The sequence below is a fragment of the Hypanus sabinus genome, chromosome 5, assembly GCF_030144855.1.
Source record: "Hypanus sabinus isolate sHypSab1 chromosome 5, sHypSab1.hap1, whole genome shotgun sequence".
NCBI lineage: Eukaryota > Metazoa > Chordata > Chondrichthyes > Myliobatiformes > Dasyatidae > Hypanus > Hypanus sabinus.
In genome coordinates, this window is record NC_082710.1 from 146,851,165 (window position 1) to 146,867,612 (window position 16,448).

Sequence of the window (16,448 nt, forward strand, 5' to 3'; positions counted from 1 at the left end):
GCACAGGAAGAGCTTCTTCCCTGAGGCTGTGACCCCGCTGAACCTCACATCACAGCACTAAGCAGTATTGCACCCATATTGTACTGTCTCAGTACTTTTATATTTGTGTGCTGTAGCACTTTTTATTTGCAGTTATTTTGTAAATAACACTATTCTTTGCATTTCTGGTTAGATGCTAACTGCATTTCATTGGCTTTGTATCTGTACTCAGCACAATGACAATAAAGTTGAATCTAATCTAATCTGAAATATTTCTTCACTGTGTGAATCAGTGTAGCCCATACACTGAGTGCAGCCACCACAGGATTACAGACATCCATGTACCCTGAAGATCCCCAGACTAGGGAGCAAAGGGACTTCCGAGCTGGAATCTGGAGCAGAAAGCAATCTGCTGGAGGAACTCAGAGGGTCAGGCAGCATCACTGCAGTGAAACAGACTGAAGCAGCTCATCGAAATACTCCAGCAGTCAGATATTTGCTCCAAGTTCCCATATCAAGTAATTAAAGAGCTAAAGCAGATGGACAAACATCAAAGTTCAGAGGTCTCTGAGTGGGAAGATAGATTAGCGGAGGAGCTGGGTCAGACAGAACACTTACTGGGCTCCCAGGAAAACCTTTGAGTCCCTTTTCCCCCTGATCTCCTTTTTGACCCTGAAAGAAAATCAGCATGTCATTGGAATTAATGCCTCGGCACACTGTAAATGTTTACTGTCATTACAACCCCTGCCTTCCCCAGATTAAACGATTTAACAAGTCCTGCAAAGGGTGCACGGAAATGCAAACCCGCCTCTCCGTCAGTTTTATCAGTAATACAGTACATTGAGCCGAAGTGTGTCACCATCTGAGCCTCTGAAGCAGAGAGTAGACAAGTCATGGGGTGATACAGGATGAAACAGGCCAACCATGTCCCATTCCGATTCAAATTCAGATTTATTTATCTCATGTACTTTGAGTCCAACAGTGAAATGCGTTGTTTGTATTAACAATCAACATACCCAAGGGTGTGCTGGGGGCTGCAAATGTGCTGCAAATCGTAGCAAGGCCACAATGTTCAACAAAACAACACAACACAATACAGAACAACCCAACACAGGACAACCAATACACAACAACAAAACACAACACAACAACACAGCACAACACAACACAGCACAACACAACACAGTACAACTCAACACAGGACAACCAATACACAACAACACAAAACAACACAACACAACACAACACAACACAACACAACACAACACAACAACACAGCACAACACAATACAGCACAACCCAACACAGGACAACCAATACACAACAACACAAAACAACACAACACAACACAACAACACAGCACAACACAACAACACACAACACAACACAGAACAACCCAACACAGGACAACCAATACACAACAACACAAAACAACACAACACAGCACAACACAACACACAACACAACACAGAACAACCCAACACAGGACAACCAATACACAACAACACAACACAACACAACAACACAGCACAATACAACACAATACAGTACAACCCAACACAGGACAACCAATACACAACAACACAAAACAACACAACACAACAACACAGCACAACACAATACAGTACAGAACAACCCAACACAGAACAACCAATACACAACAACACAAAACAACACAACACAGAACAACCCAACACAGGTCAACCAATACACAACAACACAAAACAACACAACACACAACACAACACAACACAGAACAACCAATACACAACAACACAAAACAACACAACACAACACAACACACAACACAACACACAACACAACAACACAACACAACACAGAACAACCCAACACAGGACAACAAATACACAACAACACAAGACAACACAACACAACAACACAGCACAACACAATACAGAACAACCCAACACAGGACAACCAATACACAACAACACAAAACACAACAAAACACAACAACACAGCACAACACAACAACACACAACACAACACACACAACACAGAACAACCCAACACAAGAACACAACTCAATACAGAACAACCCAACACAGGACAACCAATACACAACAACACAAAACACAACAAAACACAACAACACAGCACAACACAACAACACACAACACAACACACACAACACAGAACAACCCAACACAAGAACACAACTCAATACAGAACAACCCAACACAGGACAACCAATACGCAACAACACAAAACAACACAACAACACAACACACAACACAGCAACACACAGCACAACTACACAACACAGAACAACACGAGCAGCTACAAAACAAAAGAACAGGAAAACAAGGCCCTTTCCCAACTCCCCCCCCCCCCCCCCGGCCTCCTACCCCTCACACACAGAGATAGGCCTCCAGCCTTGGCACCTGACTCTCAAACTCATTTGACTCATATCTCTCTAAACAAGGGCTTCCCATCCTGGGACCCACATATCCCTCGGTTAATGGTAGGGGTCCATGACATAAAAAAAGGGTTGGGAACCCCTGCTCTATACGTCTTTTAATTGTTATTATTGTACCTGCATCAGACCACCCCTGGCAGCCCGTTCCATAAACGCAACACTCTCTGGGTGATGGAGTTGCTCCTCAGGTCTTTTAAACCTTTGCTCTCTCACCTTAAACCAGTGCCCTCTAGTTCTTAGTTCCTCTTCTTCGGCCATGAAGAGGAAGGTGGGGAGTTAGATTTTAAGGAGTGAGTTAAGTGAGTACTGAGAGGTGGAAAGGTGGGGAGCGAGTTGCAATGCCTGAAACAGACTCCTAAGGTAGGGAGGTTATACTGGAGGAGGGTCACACGGTCAGAGAGAGCGGAAGAGAGGTGATGAAGGCAGGGTGGGGGCAGGTTACCCAGGAGGCATTTCTCAGTGAGGGAAGGGAATTGCGGTAAGTGGGCACAAGGAGTGGTGAGTGAACAGAGGAGGCATTCCACCATTTCCCCCAAACCCACAGGTCCAGGTGAACCCTGCCGCTGCCAGTGTGGAGTTTGCATGTCCTACCTGTGCCTGGTGCTCCTCCATCCACCCACATCCCAGTAGCAGCCCAACTGCAGGGGAGATGGGGCATATGAGAGAATAACTCAGAGGGGTGGGGGTGGGATGAACCCAATGGGTCGAATGACTCGCCTGAGCATCACAAGAAGGCTGGAAATTTCAGACTGAGCAAGGTCAAGTGATTACGGGGGAGAAAGGAGACAGGGTGAAATTGCTGCCAGACTGTAACTGTTCTATAACGTTAAAATGGGAGTGTAAGCTGTCCCCTCTCTGGGCTGACGTTCCGTCAGTGAACAGAGGCTACATGCACCAGTCACCATCCCCGGCTCCTGATGGCGAGCTTGCCGGGCACCTGTCCTTCAATGTTATCGGAAAGCCAAGCATCAGGCCACGTCCAGTGGAATCGAGTGGTGGGGCAGGTAGGGTTACCACGAGTGCTCACGGACCACTCCATCAATGAGCGGGTGGGCGGGACACAGAGCGAGTGCACTTTGTCGATTCCCTGTCGACATTTCCTGGGAAACTCCAGAGGTGGAGGGGGTGACCATTCCAGAGAGAAAACAAGGTAAAGATCAAAAGCAACAAAGTGATCAAACCTTCTCTCCTTTCTGGATTTTTGCTTCCGGGGGCCCAGTATGCTCTCCCTGGCCAGGCTGCCCAGCAGGGCCTCGATCTCCAGGATCACCCTGGCAAAGAGAAATAACATTTGTTAGGGCCACTGAGCCTGCGTGGTGATTACCACCTCCCTCACCATCCATCAGAACAGAAACTACCCAGTCACCCCCCTCGGCCTGTCCCCTCCCCGATGAGACGTTTGCCACTCTGAGGTGAATGAAGAGTTTAACTCCAAACTCGCCCACCAGTTACCCCCATCCTGGCCTTGGCTTGCACAAAGGGTGCTAGTGAGTCCCTCTGGTGCTGCACACTGTGATCCTTCCTGTACTGATTGGACATCATCTCATCTTCCCAAGGGCAGAAGGGTGACAGCCCTCCTCACATCCTAGGCTGCTGAACTTCGATTCATCACACGGTTGGTAGCAGAAATGGCAGCTGCTTTGTAATCACAGACCCCCCCAACCCCGGGCATAATCACAGACCCCCACCCCAAACATAATCACAGAACCCCCCCACCCCAAACATCATTACCAACCCCACCCACCCCGGGCATAATCCCCACCCACTTCGGGCATAATCACATACCCCCCCACCCCAAACATAATCACAGAACCCACTCACCCACCCTGAACATAATCACAGAACCCACTCACCCCGGGCATAATCACAGACCCCCCCACCCCAGGCAGAATCACAGAACCTACTCACCCTGGACATAATCACAGACCCCACCCACCCCGGGCATAATCCCCACCCACTTCGGGCATAATCACAGACCCCCCCCCACCCCAAACATAATCACAGAACCCACTCACCCACACTGAACATAATCACAGGACCCCCCCCCACCCCAGGCAGAATCACAGATCCCACCCACCTCAAACATAATTACCAACCCCACCCACCCCGGGCATAATCCCCACCCACTTTGGACATAATCACAGAATCCCCCACCCCGAACAGAAACACAGACCCCACCCACCTCAGGCCATCCTTCTGCCCCCTTGCATCGGGCAAAAGTACGTACAACAGCGTCTCCCCCACTGTTATCAGGCTCGTGAACAGCTCCCTCATGGTCACGAGGTCTCCAAGCTGGTCTGGCCTCGTTATGATCTAGCACCTTACTGCTCGCTTGCACTGCAACACCGTATTCCACATTCGGTAACTGTTCTGTCCTTGTACTGTCTGAGAGCACTGTGACCCGTAGGAACAGAGTTCAGGCCATGGTTTTCACTGCACCTTGGCACGTGTGACAACAATAACCCGATTCTAATCCCAACACCAGCCCAGTCATCACATACAACTGCCCCCACCGAGCCCTCAAAGCAGCATCTGTAAGTACACTCTGCTGTGTGACCCCTCTTACAAAAGCTGGACAGGGAATAATCACACTTACCACGTGAGGCTGGCCGACAGTCATTGAAGTAATCACCCACTTGGAAAGTCATAGAACACTACAGCACACAAACAGGCCCTTCAGCCCATCTAATCTGTGCCAATCGATTATTCTGCCTAATCCCATCGATCAGAACTTGGACCATAACCCTCCAAACCCTTCCTATCCAAATGTGTCCTAAATGTTGAAATTGCACCTGCATCTACCACTTACATTGGCAGCTCATTCCATGCTCTCATCACCCTCTAGGGGAAGATGTTCCACTTCAACATTTCAATTTTCACCCTTAACCCATGACTTCTAGCTCTAGTCTCTACCCAGACCCAGTGGACAAAGCCTGTTTGTATTCACCCTACCTATACCCATCATAATTTAGTATACCGCTATCAAATCTCCCCTCATTCCCCCATGCTCCAGGGAATAAAGTCCTAACCTATTCAGCTGTTCCCCATAACTCAAGTGATCTCACCTTTTCGCCCTTTTGCCCGTAGAACTGTACCCCCATGTTGCCCTGTTGGCAAAACAGAGAGAGGAGTGATTGAATGCCTGGCTGGAGAATTGAGACAATAAATCTTGATCTGGGCAGTAGAGTTTACCTTAGGCCCTGGAAGTCCTGGGGCTCCTGGGGGACCCTGGAACGACAAAGTAAGCAGATGGTCAACAACGATCGACTCAATTCATTGCCTCTACCATCCCAGCTCACATGACTCTGAAATGAATGACCACAATACCGGCCGAAGACGTAAACACGTCAAAGGTGAAGAAAGAGGAGGAGAAACAGGAGGAGGGGAGAGGAGAAGAGTGAGGGGATTTGGGGTGGGGAAAGGAAGGCAGAGAGGGAGAGAGGAGCAGGGAATGATTGGGAAGAGGGCACACTTCCCACCACACCTGCACTGAACGCAGCCACTTACTGGCATGGCCGGGCTGACAGTGAAGATGCAGAGGAAGAAATCTTACAAACGGTAATACTTACAGTCCCGACCCTGCCCACTGGTGTCTCACCCACCACCCCAAACGACGTGTGGGCAAGGCCCTACGGGCACAAGCCGGGAGTTCTCTGGAGTGGGGCAATCCGAGCCTCTATCACGGAGCAAGATCACAGGAAGTTCGGAAAAGCGCCAAGCACAGAATGGCTGCTGAATCCCCACGTCCAACCACATGTTTAATCTACTAACTGATGCACCTTTCGACTGTGGAGGAAACCAGGGCACCCGAGGGAAACACAAGCGATAACGGTCAGAAAGTACAGGCGGTGCTGGAACTGAATTCCCAACTCCGATGCCCTGAGCTGTAACAGCGTCAGGCTACTGTGGATCCCCCTACCCACCCCATTGACCCCAGTGAGCCGGCAGGAGGACACTCTTGCTGCTGGATAAAGTAAGGAGTGGGGGGGGGGGGTGGTGCAGGTAACGTCTCGTATCCATTCTCCAGAGTAACACTCTCTGAAAAGCACTGAGTTCCTGCCACCGAAAGTCCAGGTCACAAAATAACCACATCCAGAACGCCTGGGGGCATGAGATTGAGTAGAACTAAGGAACTTAGCCTCATGATTCAGTGGGACAGAGATGAAGAGAAACCGCTTTTCCCAGAGAGTTATAAATCTGTGGAGTTCTCTGCCCAGGGGAACAGTATAGGTTACCTCTTTAAATACGTTTAAGACACAGTTAGATTTTTCCATAAGCAGAATTAAGGGAATTAAGGGAGCTGAGTCCACAGCAACAGCAACCATGTCCTTATTGAATGGCCAAGCAGGCTCAACGAGCCTATTTCTTATGTTCTTGTGTTCTGCGAGTGCAGGAATCTGGAGCAACACAGACAAAACACTGAAGGAACTCGGTGAGTTAGGCAGCATCTGTGGAGGGAAATAGAGAGTTGACATTTTGGGCTGGGGCCCTTTAGTAAGCCTGGAGTCCAAAACATCGGCTATCTATTTCCCTCTGTAGATGCTGCCTGACCTCCTGAGCTCCTCCAGTGGTTTAGGCACTGACGTTTGCTTGAGTATGGAATGTGGGACAATGGGCCGGGGTCTCGGGGGCACAGTGCTTGGAGATGTCTTCAGGGTGGCATCGAGCATGAGGAACATGCCTGTGGACATGATATGGAATTTTTCCCCAACAGTGGGGAGCGGTAGTCCAGAAGTTGCAATACCAGAGTCACCGAGGTCGACCTCTCGACCCTGCCCCAGCTTTGCACCTGCAGCCACGGCCTCTTTCTCCCTACACCTTGGGTTGGCCAACGTTCCTGAAACTTAAACCCTCAAACCTGACCGGTTTACATGGGGGACGAGCGGAGGCGACTTACCACAGGTCCTGGGTAGCCTAGGGGTCCTGGAGGTCCAATGGGTCCTGAAATCCCTGGCAAGCCCTGAAAACAAAGACACATGGGATGAGGAGGAGGAGGCAGGGACCCTGAGCGTGGTTTGTGGGGCAGGGGTGAAACCCAGAGCTCACCTTTTCCCCCGGACGTCCTGGGAGTCCAGGGTCTCCCTTCAGCACTGGAATGCCAATCACTTCCCCGGGCTCACCCTGTGTAGAGACAAACCACCAGAGGGTTAGCAAGGTCTTGGGATCCCCACTTTCCTCAGCCCTAGAACTAACAGAAGTCTGTCAGGAGTAAGGGAGCTTTATGCTGTGGGAGGCTGGAGAGGCTGCAGTTGTTCTCTCTGAACAAAGGGTTTCCTTGCTGGCAATTGGCTGGAACAGCTTCCATCAGGGTTAGTGGGAATGTGGAGAGAAGATCCCAACTGGAAACACAGAAGGAAATTTCCAACTGCAGGGGAAGGGGAAAGTGGAGGACATCTCCCAAGATCTGACACTTGACTCATGAACGAATCCAGCTGTGCCTGTGTCATCTGGTGACCTTACGGTGCACATGCACCCAGTGCAGTTGGAGGCCTGGGATGACCAAAAGGGCTGTGGGCTTATCCAACCCCAGTCTCCAGCTACATCCTGCCCTCTGCCTCACGAAGCCTCTCAACTTGGTCTGTCTTTGCTGAGAGGGCTGAGGCACTGGGATGTAATTGGTTGATAGGTCCTAAATCTGAAGTCCCAGACATCTGGGAGTTAATGGGAATGGATCCTTAACGGAATATCCCTGGGAAAGGGCTGGATTTCAGAGGAAACCCATATGACTCACGAGCAGGAGATAGAGAATGTGGGCTAGAGCAGGAACACTGGTAAAGAGAGGTGGGATTGAAGAACATCCTGTCAGAGGAAACGTGAAGCTCTGTCCTCCTGGGTTGTCCCACCCACACACTGTGATCAGCGATGATCTGAGGCAGTCTGCTGGGATCCACTGGCAGCTAAAGAGGGGCAGAATGGCCACTAAGGACAGGAGGAAACCGAGGCACTCTTGGGATCACGCTGACGGCATCAGTACTCGGGTTTCAACTTTGGAAAAGGTTTTGCGAAGTTGGTTTGTTTCTGACCTTTGGCCCAGGAACACCCGGTTGACCCTGGAAAACAAACAGAACAAACGTGAGGACAGTTACCAGGTCACTCACTCACTCACTCACTCACAACACAGACACAGAGGTAGATACACAGACACAGTGCCCAGATCACTCACTCACTCACTCAGAACACAGACACAGAGGTAGATACACAGACACAGTGCCCAGATCACTCACTCACTCACTCACTCACTCACTCACTCACTCAGAACACAGACACAGAGGTAGATACACAGACACAGTGCCCAGATCACTCACTCTCTCACTCACTCACTCACTCACTCACTCTCTCACTCAGAACACAGACACAGAGGTAGATACACAGACACAGTGCCCAGATCACTCACTCTCTCACTCACTCACTCACTCACTCACTCACTCACTCACAACACAGACACAGAGGTAGATACACAGACACAGTGCCCAGATCACTCACTCACTCACTCACTCACTCAGAACACAGACACAGAGGTAGATACACAGACACAGTGCCCAGATCACTCACTCACTCACTCACTCACTCACTCACTCACTCACTCAGAACACAGACACAGAGGTAGATACACAGACACAGTGCCCAGATCACTCACTCACTCACTCACTCACTCACTCACTCACTCAGAACACAGACACAGAGGTAGATACACAGACACAGTGCCCAGATCACTCACTCTCTCACTCACTCACTCACTCACTCACTCTCTCACTCAGAACACAGACACAGAGGTAGATACACAGACACAGTGCCCAGATCACTCACTCACTCACTCACTCACTCACTCACTCACTCACTCACTCAGAACACAGACACAGAGGTAGATACACAGACACAGTGCCCAGATCACTCACTCACTCACACACTCACACCACCGTTACTATAGATCTGCAAGGCGACAGACGATCCCTGTACTTACCGGAAACCCTTGCAATCCTGGAAGTCCTGCTGGCCCAGTGGGACCTGGTTCACCCTGCAGCGACACAAAGACTTCAGCACGTGGAGTGCGCATTCCAGTCCATAGATCCATTCTCTCCCCCCCCCCACTGCCTCATTCCCTCCCCCTCCCCACACTGAGGCCGCAGACCCTCCCTCTCCCCCCTCTATGGAAGCCATTGCATCACTCCCTGCCCACCTTCACCCCTCACCCAACCCTGCTGACTGCCCCACCCTCTCACTCTACCCTCTCCTCCCACCCATCCCATGGCCCCCAACCCCTCCCCTCACCGAGGGTCGGGCACTCTGCAATGGGAGTTTAATACATCCAGGGTTGTGATCACACTGAACGTCGAAGATGTCTGAGTGGGATCAGACTGGGTGTTAGTAAAGGGTGAGGTAAGGGAGGGGGTGTGGGATCAGGTTTGGGAGTTTGTGCTTGACCACCGTGCAAAGGTCCCAGAAACGCAGATGAATCTAACCCTGAGGTTGTTACCTTTGTACCGTTGCATCCTGGGATACCCCGCTGACCGGGAGGTCCATCCTGGCCCGGCAGCCCCTGCGGGAAGAGAATTCCAAAGTTTACCTCTGTCCAATCAGCTCAGCACTTGAAATGTGAATGGGGTGGCACTTACAGGTAATCCTGGCGTTCCTGGGAATCCGGGGGCTCCAGCTGGACCCTGCCAATGGGAAAGTCGAGTTTATTGGCACGTCTGCAAGCCAGTGAAGAACATACCTTCCCCGGCATCACGTAGCCGGCATTCACGAGGGAAACGTAAATTAAGCCTAAATTACACACCAGTGCGAAATCTACACCTGGAGTGGATTGCTGCAGTAGGGCCCGAGTAGGCTCCGCTGTTTGGACAGGCTTTGGGCCTACTCCAGGCTGCTCCAGGGATTTGGATCTAAGGTTCAGAATACTGTCGTTGTTGCTCACTTTGACTGTTTATATGATTTGTGTTATTTTTTTCTCTTTCTCTGTGCCTTTACACTTTTTATTTTAATTGGGTTCTTTCAGGTTTCCTGCTTTGCGGCTGCCCGTGAGCAGACAAATCTCAAGGTTGTATAATTCTTTGACAATAAATGCACTTTGAATCTTGAACCTTGAAGCGCTCAATTTTTATTTCAGGTTTGCAGCGTCTGCAGTATTGGGCGTTGGTCACGTCTGGAGATGCACGGGTTTGGTTGCCCCTGTGACGGGGCTCTCGGGGGCCGGAGTCGGACCACAGGCTACAAGCAGTACCTACCCGGGTTCCCTTCTTCCCCACTGCTCCTGGTTCTCCTCTGTCTCCCTGAAACACAGAGAGTGAGTTGTTACACAGTGCAGCCGGTCAACGCTGAGAACGCAAGTGTCGATGGCAATGCGCGCAGAGTTACGCAGCAGATCAGGCAGCGACTACGGAGGGAAATGGGCAGTTGAAGCTTTGGGTCAAGACCCTTCATCGGTACTGGAAAGAGGGGAGACAGCTGATATGAAGAGGTGGTGGTAGGGGGGCGGGAGTTGGCGACTGACGGGTAGAGGGAGGGTAAGAGGGGGAATGATGTCTGAAGCTGGGAGGTGATGGGTGGAAGAGGCAAAGGGCTGAAGAAGTTGGATCTGACAGGAGAGGGCAGTGGAGCAGGGATTGTAGGAAGGAGGGGAACCAGGGGGAGGAAGGTGTGGCTGTTGGCAGGTCAGTAGAGCAGGGACGGGACAGAAATGGTGTGATGAGGCAGATGGGATAAGCGAAAATGTCACTGTACTCACCTTCAGCCCCGGAGGGCCAAGTGGTCCCTCAACCCCTGGGAATCCCGGCATTCCCAGGGGTCCCGCAAAGCCGGGCAGTCCCATTGCCCCCTGAGAGTAAACAGACACAAGTGTTTATCCCGGTCGCTGTTCAAGAGATCTGAGGGGAAGGTTTCACACAAGGGCATCCTACAGCTAGGAATCTGCTCTGCTTGTGTTAGTGAAGGCCGCCTTTGTCCGAACTTAAACCCACCCCCTCCCCGACCTCACGCCCCAGACTCCACCCCGACCTCAACCCCACTTCACCCCACTGACCTCACTCTCAACTTCAATCCACAGACCTCATCCCCCAAACCCTCTGAACTCAACCCCTGACTTCACCGCCTCAAACATATTTCCACTAAACCCACCCTCCCCACCCCACCCTGACCTCAGTTCCCAATCTCACCCCCAGACCTCACTCCCTGACTTCCCCCTCCGACCCCACCACCTGCCGCCCCCACCTCACCCTGACCCCAGCTCTCAACCCTACCCTCCGACCTCATTCCCAACCTCACTCCCCGACATCCCCCCTTGACCTCACCCACCAACCTCAACCAAACCCCACTCCCTCCCCCTGCCTCACCCTCTGACCTCCCGCCAATCTCACCACAATCCCGCTCACCCACCTTCTCTCCTTTGACGCCGCTGCAGTCGCATTTGTTGCTGGATGTGCATCCATGGCAGGCCTGGGGTGGAAGCAGAGGGACACTGTTAGTGCAGGGAGACACACCCCCACCTCCCTCCTCACAAAGCAGGGCCCGTTCCTTTGGTGGCTGAATCTGCAGAGGCCATGGGCACAGACCCTCCCCTCAGGACTCCAAGGTCAGTGCCCCCTCCCCCAGGACCTAGTGTGCAGGCCTCAGATCCCCTGCCCACACATTGTTTGTCCCTCCAGCAAATGGGGTTATGAGGTCAGGGGTCAGAGGCCCCACTGGCTGAGTTTTCCAGAGTCTGGTTCCACGCTCACTGAAACAGCCGGAATTCTCATCCCATTCACTCACTGTCCCGGGACATTGAGAAATACTGGGCAAATTGGCATCATTTGTCCCTTTTGCAGGCTTCTCTGTCTAAGTTCCCCGTATACTTCCTCACTCTAGGACAGAGCAACATCCTCCTCTCTTCCTCTTCTCTTTCTTCCTTCATCTTTCTCTCTCCCTTCCCCTCCCCCTCCCTCCACTTTCTCTCTCCTTCCTCTTCTATCTTCCTTTCTTCTTTCTGACCTGCTTCCCCCTTCCCACACACTCTCTTCCAGAGTCACAGAGAGATACAGCAATGAACCAGGCCCTTCGGCCCATTGACCTCATGTTGACCCTCATCCACCTATCTACATTCTCCCTACATCAGTCCTATTCTCCCCACACCCCCATCAGCTCTACCCATCCTACCCCCCCCACCACATATTCACTAGGGGCAATTCTCAATGATCAACCGTCTTGCCCGTGACCACAGCTGTTAAAGCTTCCTCTTCCCACAAATGCAGATTGACTTCCTGAGGTTTCCCAGCATTGTCTGCGTTTTAAAAAAAATTCATATTTGCAGCATCTGCATTGGCCTTAAGTGTCTTTGGGATGTGGGTGGTAATCTTGGGAAACCTTGAGGTCACAGGGAGATTGTGCAGACTCCACGCTGGTGGATGTCAAGGTCAAAATCGAACCTTTCTCTCTGGTGCAGAGAGCTCTGCCCTCTATCAGCTAGACCTGTATGTCCATTCCTCTTCTCCCCCTCTTTCCATCTCTCCCCACCCATGTTCTCTCTCTTTCTATCTTTCTTCCCAAATGTTCTCTGCCTCTCTGTGTCTCCCTTATATCCCTGTCTCTCTGTCTGTCTGCCTCTCTCTCTCACTCTCTCCCTCACCCCCCACTTTCATTTGTTGTTTCTCGTCTACTGAATCTGAGGAATTAAAGTCAAATATTCCAAACCCACAAACTTCTTGTTCTTTCCAAAAGAGTAAGTTAAGATCTGTACTGTTCAACAAACACTAGAGGTCAAGAAAAATAGTCCAAGCAGATAAAAAATAACACTTTCTTTAAAAACAGGAAGACCAGGTCAAGAGTTGGGTGGAATCCCATGGATACACATTGAAATATCAGTGTAAACATCCTAGTGTGATTCTGAATTTATATCAAATTGTGCACACTTCCTCCCAGTCACTATCCCAGCTCTGCGCAGCTTAAGGAAATTAGCTAGCTGAGATTCACTGTACAAATCCTTCCTGGAAAAGATTTGGCAAGTCAGTCTCGGGTGACACAGTGGTGTAGCTGGTGAAGCTACTGCATCACAGTGCCAGTGACCTCTGGATCTGTCCGTGGGAAGGGTACGTGCTCTCCGCACTGCAGAAAGGATGGATGAGGCTGGAGACTTTGACTGTGGGAAGAAACCGAATAGATCGGTGTTATTTTCTCTGAAGTGCTGGAGTCTGAGAGGTGACCTTACAGAGACATATAAAATTCTAAGGGCATAAATGGTGTAGATAGAGTCAAATTTCCCATGATAGGTGTTCCAAAAACAAAAGGGCAGAGGTTTAACATGAGTTGGAGTTTTAAAAGGATCTGAGTGGCAAGATTTTACATAGCAAGTGGTTAGTAGCATTCTTAATCTAAAAGACAACACTACTGACAGTGCGATGTCCTTAATATTGTGGCACCTAATGCAGCAAATGGGATGTGCTGGGTGGGTGGGGGGGGGGAGGGTTAAAATGTTTAGTGTGGACATAATGAGACCATGGGCCTTTTTCTGTGCTCTACAATTCCATGACTGTTTCTACATTTCAGACTGCCTACCTGTTGTGTGTGTGCGTGTGTGTGTCTGTCTGTGGTGTAGCTGGTGTACCTGTGTGTACGCGGATGGGTGTATACCCGGTTGTGAATGCCGGGCTTTGCAACAGAGGGCAGCAGAGAGCCGTGTAACACTGAGCCCGCCTCGATGCGCCGTGAGGCACGGACTCGCCAAAATCTTAGACCTGAAACCAGCAGGAGCTCGGGCCTGGAGTAAACCCCTGGGCTCACCTGATGGAAACGCGGCCCAGAGTTCACACACATCTCTGAATACAACGGCCCCAGCCGAAGATCAGGAAAAGAACAGGTAGAAAATAAACTGAACCCAGCGAAGTGGAACAGTCAATATATGCACTGAAAGATCCCACAAAAATATACAGTGATAGGGCCAAATCATTTGATTGATTTCCCTCAGTAGATATCGCACTATTCAGGGCTGACCCTCAGCTGGAGGCTGAATACAGATCCCAGGAGGAGACGAAATTCACAGAAGCAGTTACACAGCACAGAAACAGGCCCTTCGGCCCAGCGGGTCCGTGCCGACCAACGAGCGTTCCTGAGCGTCCTGGGTTTAGTCCATATCCCTACAAAGCTCTCCGACCCATGTACCTGTCCAAGTGCCTTTTTGAATGTTGTGAATTGCATTCCGCCCCCCCCCCCCACTACCATTTCCCTGGCACCTCGTTCATTACCCGCATCACCCTCTAAAAGCGCCCCTCGAGTCCCTTTTTCCCCCTCTCACCGCTAGTCCCGCCCTGGGGAAAAAACTGTGACCAAACACCTGTCTATGCCCCTCATAATGTTATAAGGTCACGCCCCAGCCTCCGCTCCAGGGTACACAACCTCAGCTTAGTCACACAAAATGCTGGAGGAACTCAGCAGGTCAGGCAGCGTCTATGGAGGTGAACAGTCGACGTTTCGGGCAGAGACCCTTTTTCAGGCCCCCGCCCCGCATTTTGTGTATGTTGCCCTGGATCTCCAGTATCTGCAGACCTCCTGGTGTTTATGATCCCAGCCTAGCCAGTCTCTCCTTGCAAGTTCAAAGTAAAAAAAAATATTATCAAAGTACAACTCGATCTCTCCAGCTCGCGTCACAAAGCTCACAACCCTGATTATCTTCATCTTGTGGGAGCTTGCTATGTACAAACTGGGCGTCGTGATGAAGACGACTTCCGCCCGCTTCCCTCCTCGCTGTTTCTGGCCTGTATTCAGCAACGCCCTCTGGACACCAGTCCCAGCCCTGGCGAGACCGACCAGTCGGAGGTGCGGGGCCGAAGGGCCGTGTGACGCAGGGAGAAGGTGCGAGATGTGATGTGATACGAAAGCCAGGTCCAATTCCGGCTTTGCTCAAACATCTCACGCTCAACAGAATGTTAATCACTTTTTTTTTGTTGGAAAAATCAGCCCCGACCGGCACGTCGACACCACTGAACACGTCCTAGACTCTGGTCGTCAGCCAGCGGAGATGGGTATCTCTGTCCTGGTTGGGAGCTTTACCTGACACTGACCCTACCACTACCCCCCCCCCCCCCCACCCCGCCACCAGCAGCCACACGCCAAAGTGACAGGGGCTTTAAGAGAAGAAAAAAACACTCAGGGGTGAACGTCCGGCCAACAATTCCAGACGGGCTGATGTACACAACAGGATGTATGGGCGCTTCGGAGATTCAAAGTCGTAATGAAACTAGCGCCGAACAAGAGCAGGAAGTCAGCTGAAATGGGAATCAGGAAAAGCCGGGAAGGAAAGGGATTTTTTTTTCCCATTCACCACTCTTTCAACGATTGATTTACACAGGAACAGGCCGTTCGCCCCCTAGAAAGACCGGTCTGTTACCAGACCTCTATCTTCCGCCAGTCGTTACACCCAAAGCAAGTCATATTCGCTGGACGCGACGGCAGAGAAACGCCCTTCGATTCGTCCAGTCTATCACCTTCACTTTTAAACTTCCAACTGACCCTTGATCTCAGCAGAGTCTTGTGTGGTAGTGGTGGTGGTAGTTCCCTATTCCGACTGCCCCCCGGGCAAGGGGCGTGATGTGGGTGGGGGGGGGGGTAGAGGGATCATTCGCGCTCCTGAGGCAAGACTCTGCCCTGACTGGCAGTTTCGTTTACGCCGGAGTTTGTTCTTCCGTATCTGATTTAAAGAAATCACTTCCATCAGCAGACCCACGACGCAAGGATTCGCTTCAGTTCCCCACCCATGGGACAGACGCGCTCTTACTCTATTCTCAGACCTGCTGGCACAGCCACGGCGCCCCCTTTAAATTCCTTCCTAAAGCTTATCTCCAAACAGACAATATCCCTGACCTCTTAAAATAAAACTCTTCTTCACTCTCCACCGCACAAAATCAGGCATCCAGTAACAAGTCCGTTAATGTCACTTCGTACATAAAGCAGCCTTTCTCTTCACCCTCTCTGGTCTTGTCCCAAAAATTCCCAAGTCCTTTTCAGCCGCCGGGACCTTGCGTAATTCCATTGTCGGAGGTAGTGAATAGCAGCCGCTAAGTCC

At 50.9% G+C, this 16,448-nt stretch overlaps 1 protein-coding gene and 1 long non-coding RNA gene across 4 annotated transcripts in view; one reads left to right on the forward strand and one right to left on the reverse strand.

Annotated features, from left to right (window-relative positions):
• LOC132394427 (collagen alpha-1(IV) chain-like) overlaps positions 1–16,448 on the reverse strand; it is a 133,675-nt gene that overhangs the window by 63,565 nt on the left and 53,662 nt on the right. For all 3 annotated transcript variants that reach the window (XM_059970565.1, XM_059970568.1, XM_059970566.1), the window contains exons 2-14: positions 11,792–11,851; positions 11,145–11,234; positions 10,645–10,689; positions 10,033–10,077; positions 9,894–9,956; positions 9,381–9,434; positions 8,443–8,469; positions 7,466–7,540; positions 7,317–7,379; positions 5,612–5,647; positions 5,485–5,526; positions 3,601–3,690; positions 598–651 (exon numbers count right to left, since the gene is read on the reverse strand). In XM_059970565.1, the coding sequence (XP_059826548.1) occupies positions 598–651; positions 3,601–3,690; positions 5,485–5,526; positions 5,612–5,647; positions 7,317–7,379; positions 7,466–7,540; positions 8,443–8,469; positions 9,381–9,434; positions 9,894–9,956; positions 10,033–10,077; positions 10,645–10,689; positions 11,145–11,234; positions 11,792–11,851 (744 nt within the window). The remainder of the gene's footprint in view (positions 1–597; positions 652–3,600; positions 3,691–5,484; positions 5,527–5,611; positions 5,648–7,316; positions 7,380–7,465; positions 7,541–8,442; positions 8,470–9,380; positions 9,435–9,893; positions 9,957–10,032; positions 10,078–10,644; positions 10,690–11,144; positions 11,235–11,791; positions 11,852–16,448) is intronic.
• Positions 8,510–9,280, forward strand: LOC132394429 (uncharacterized). The gene is made up of 2 exons (XR_009512324.1): positions 8,510–8,548; positions 8,610–9,280. It is a non-coding gene; the product is annotated as an uncharacterized LOC132394429 (long non-coding RNA).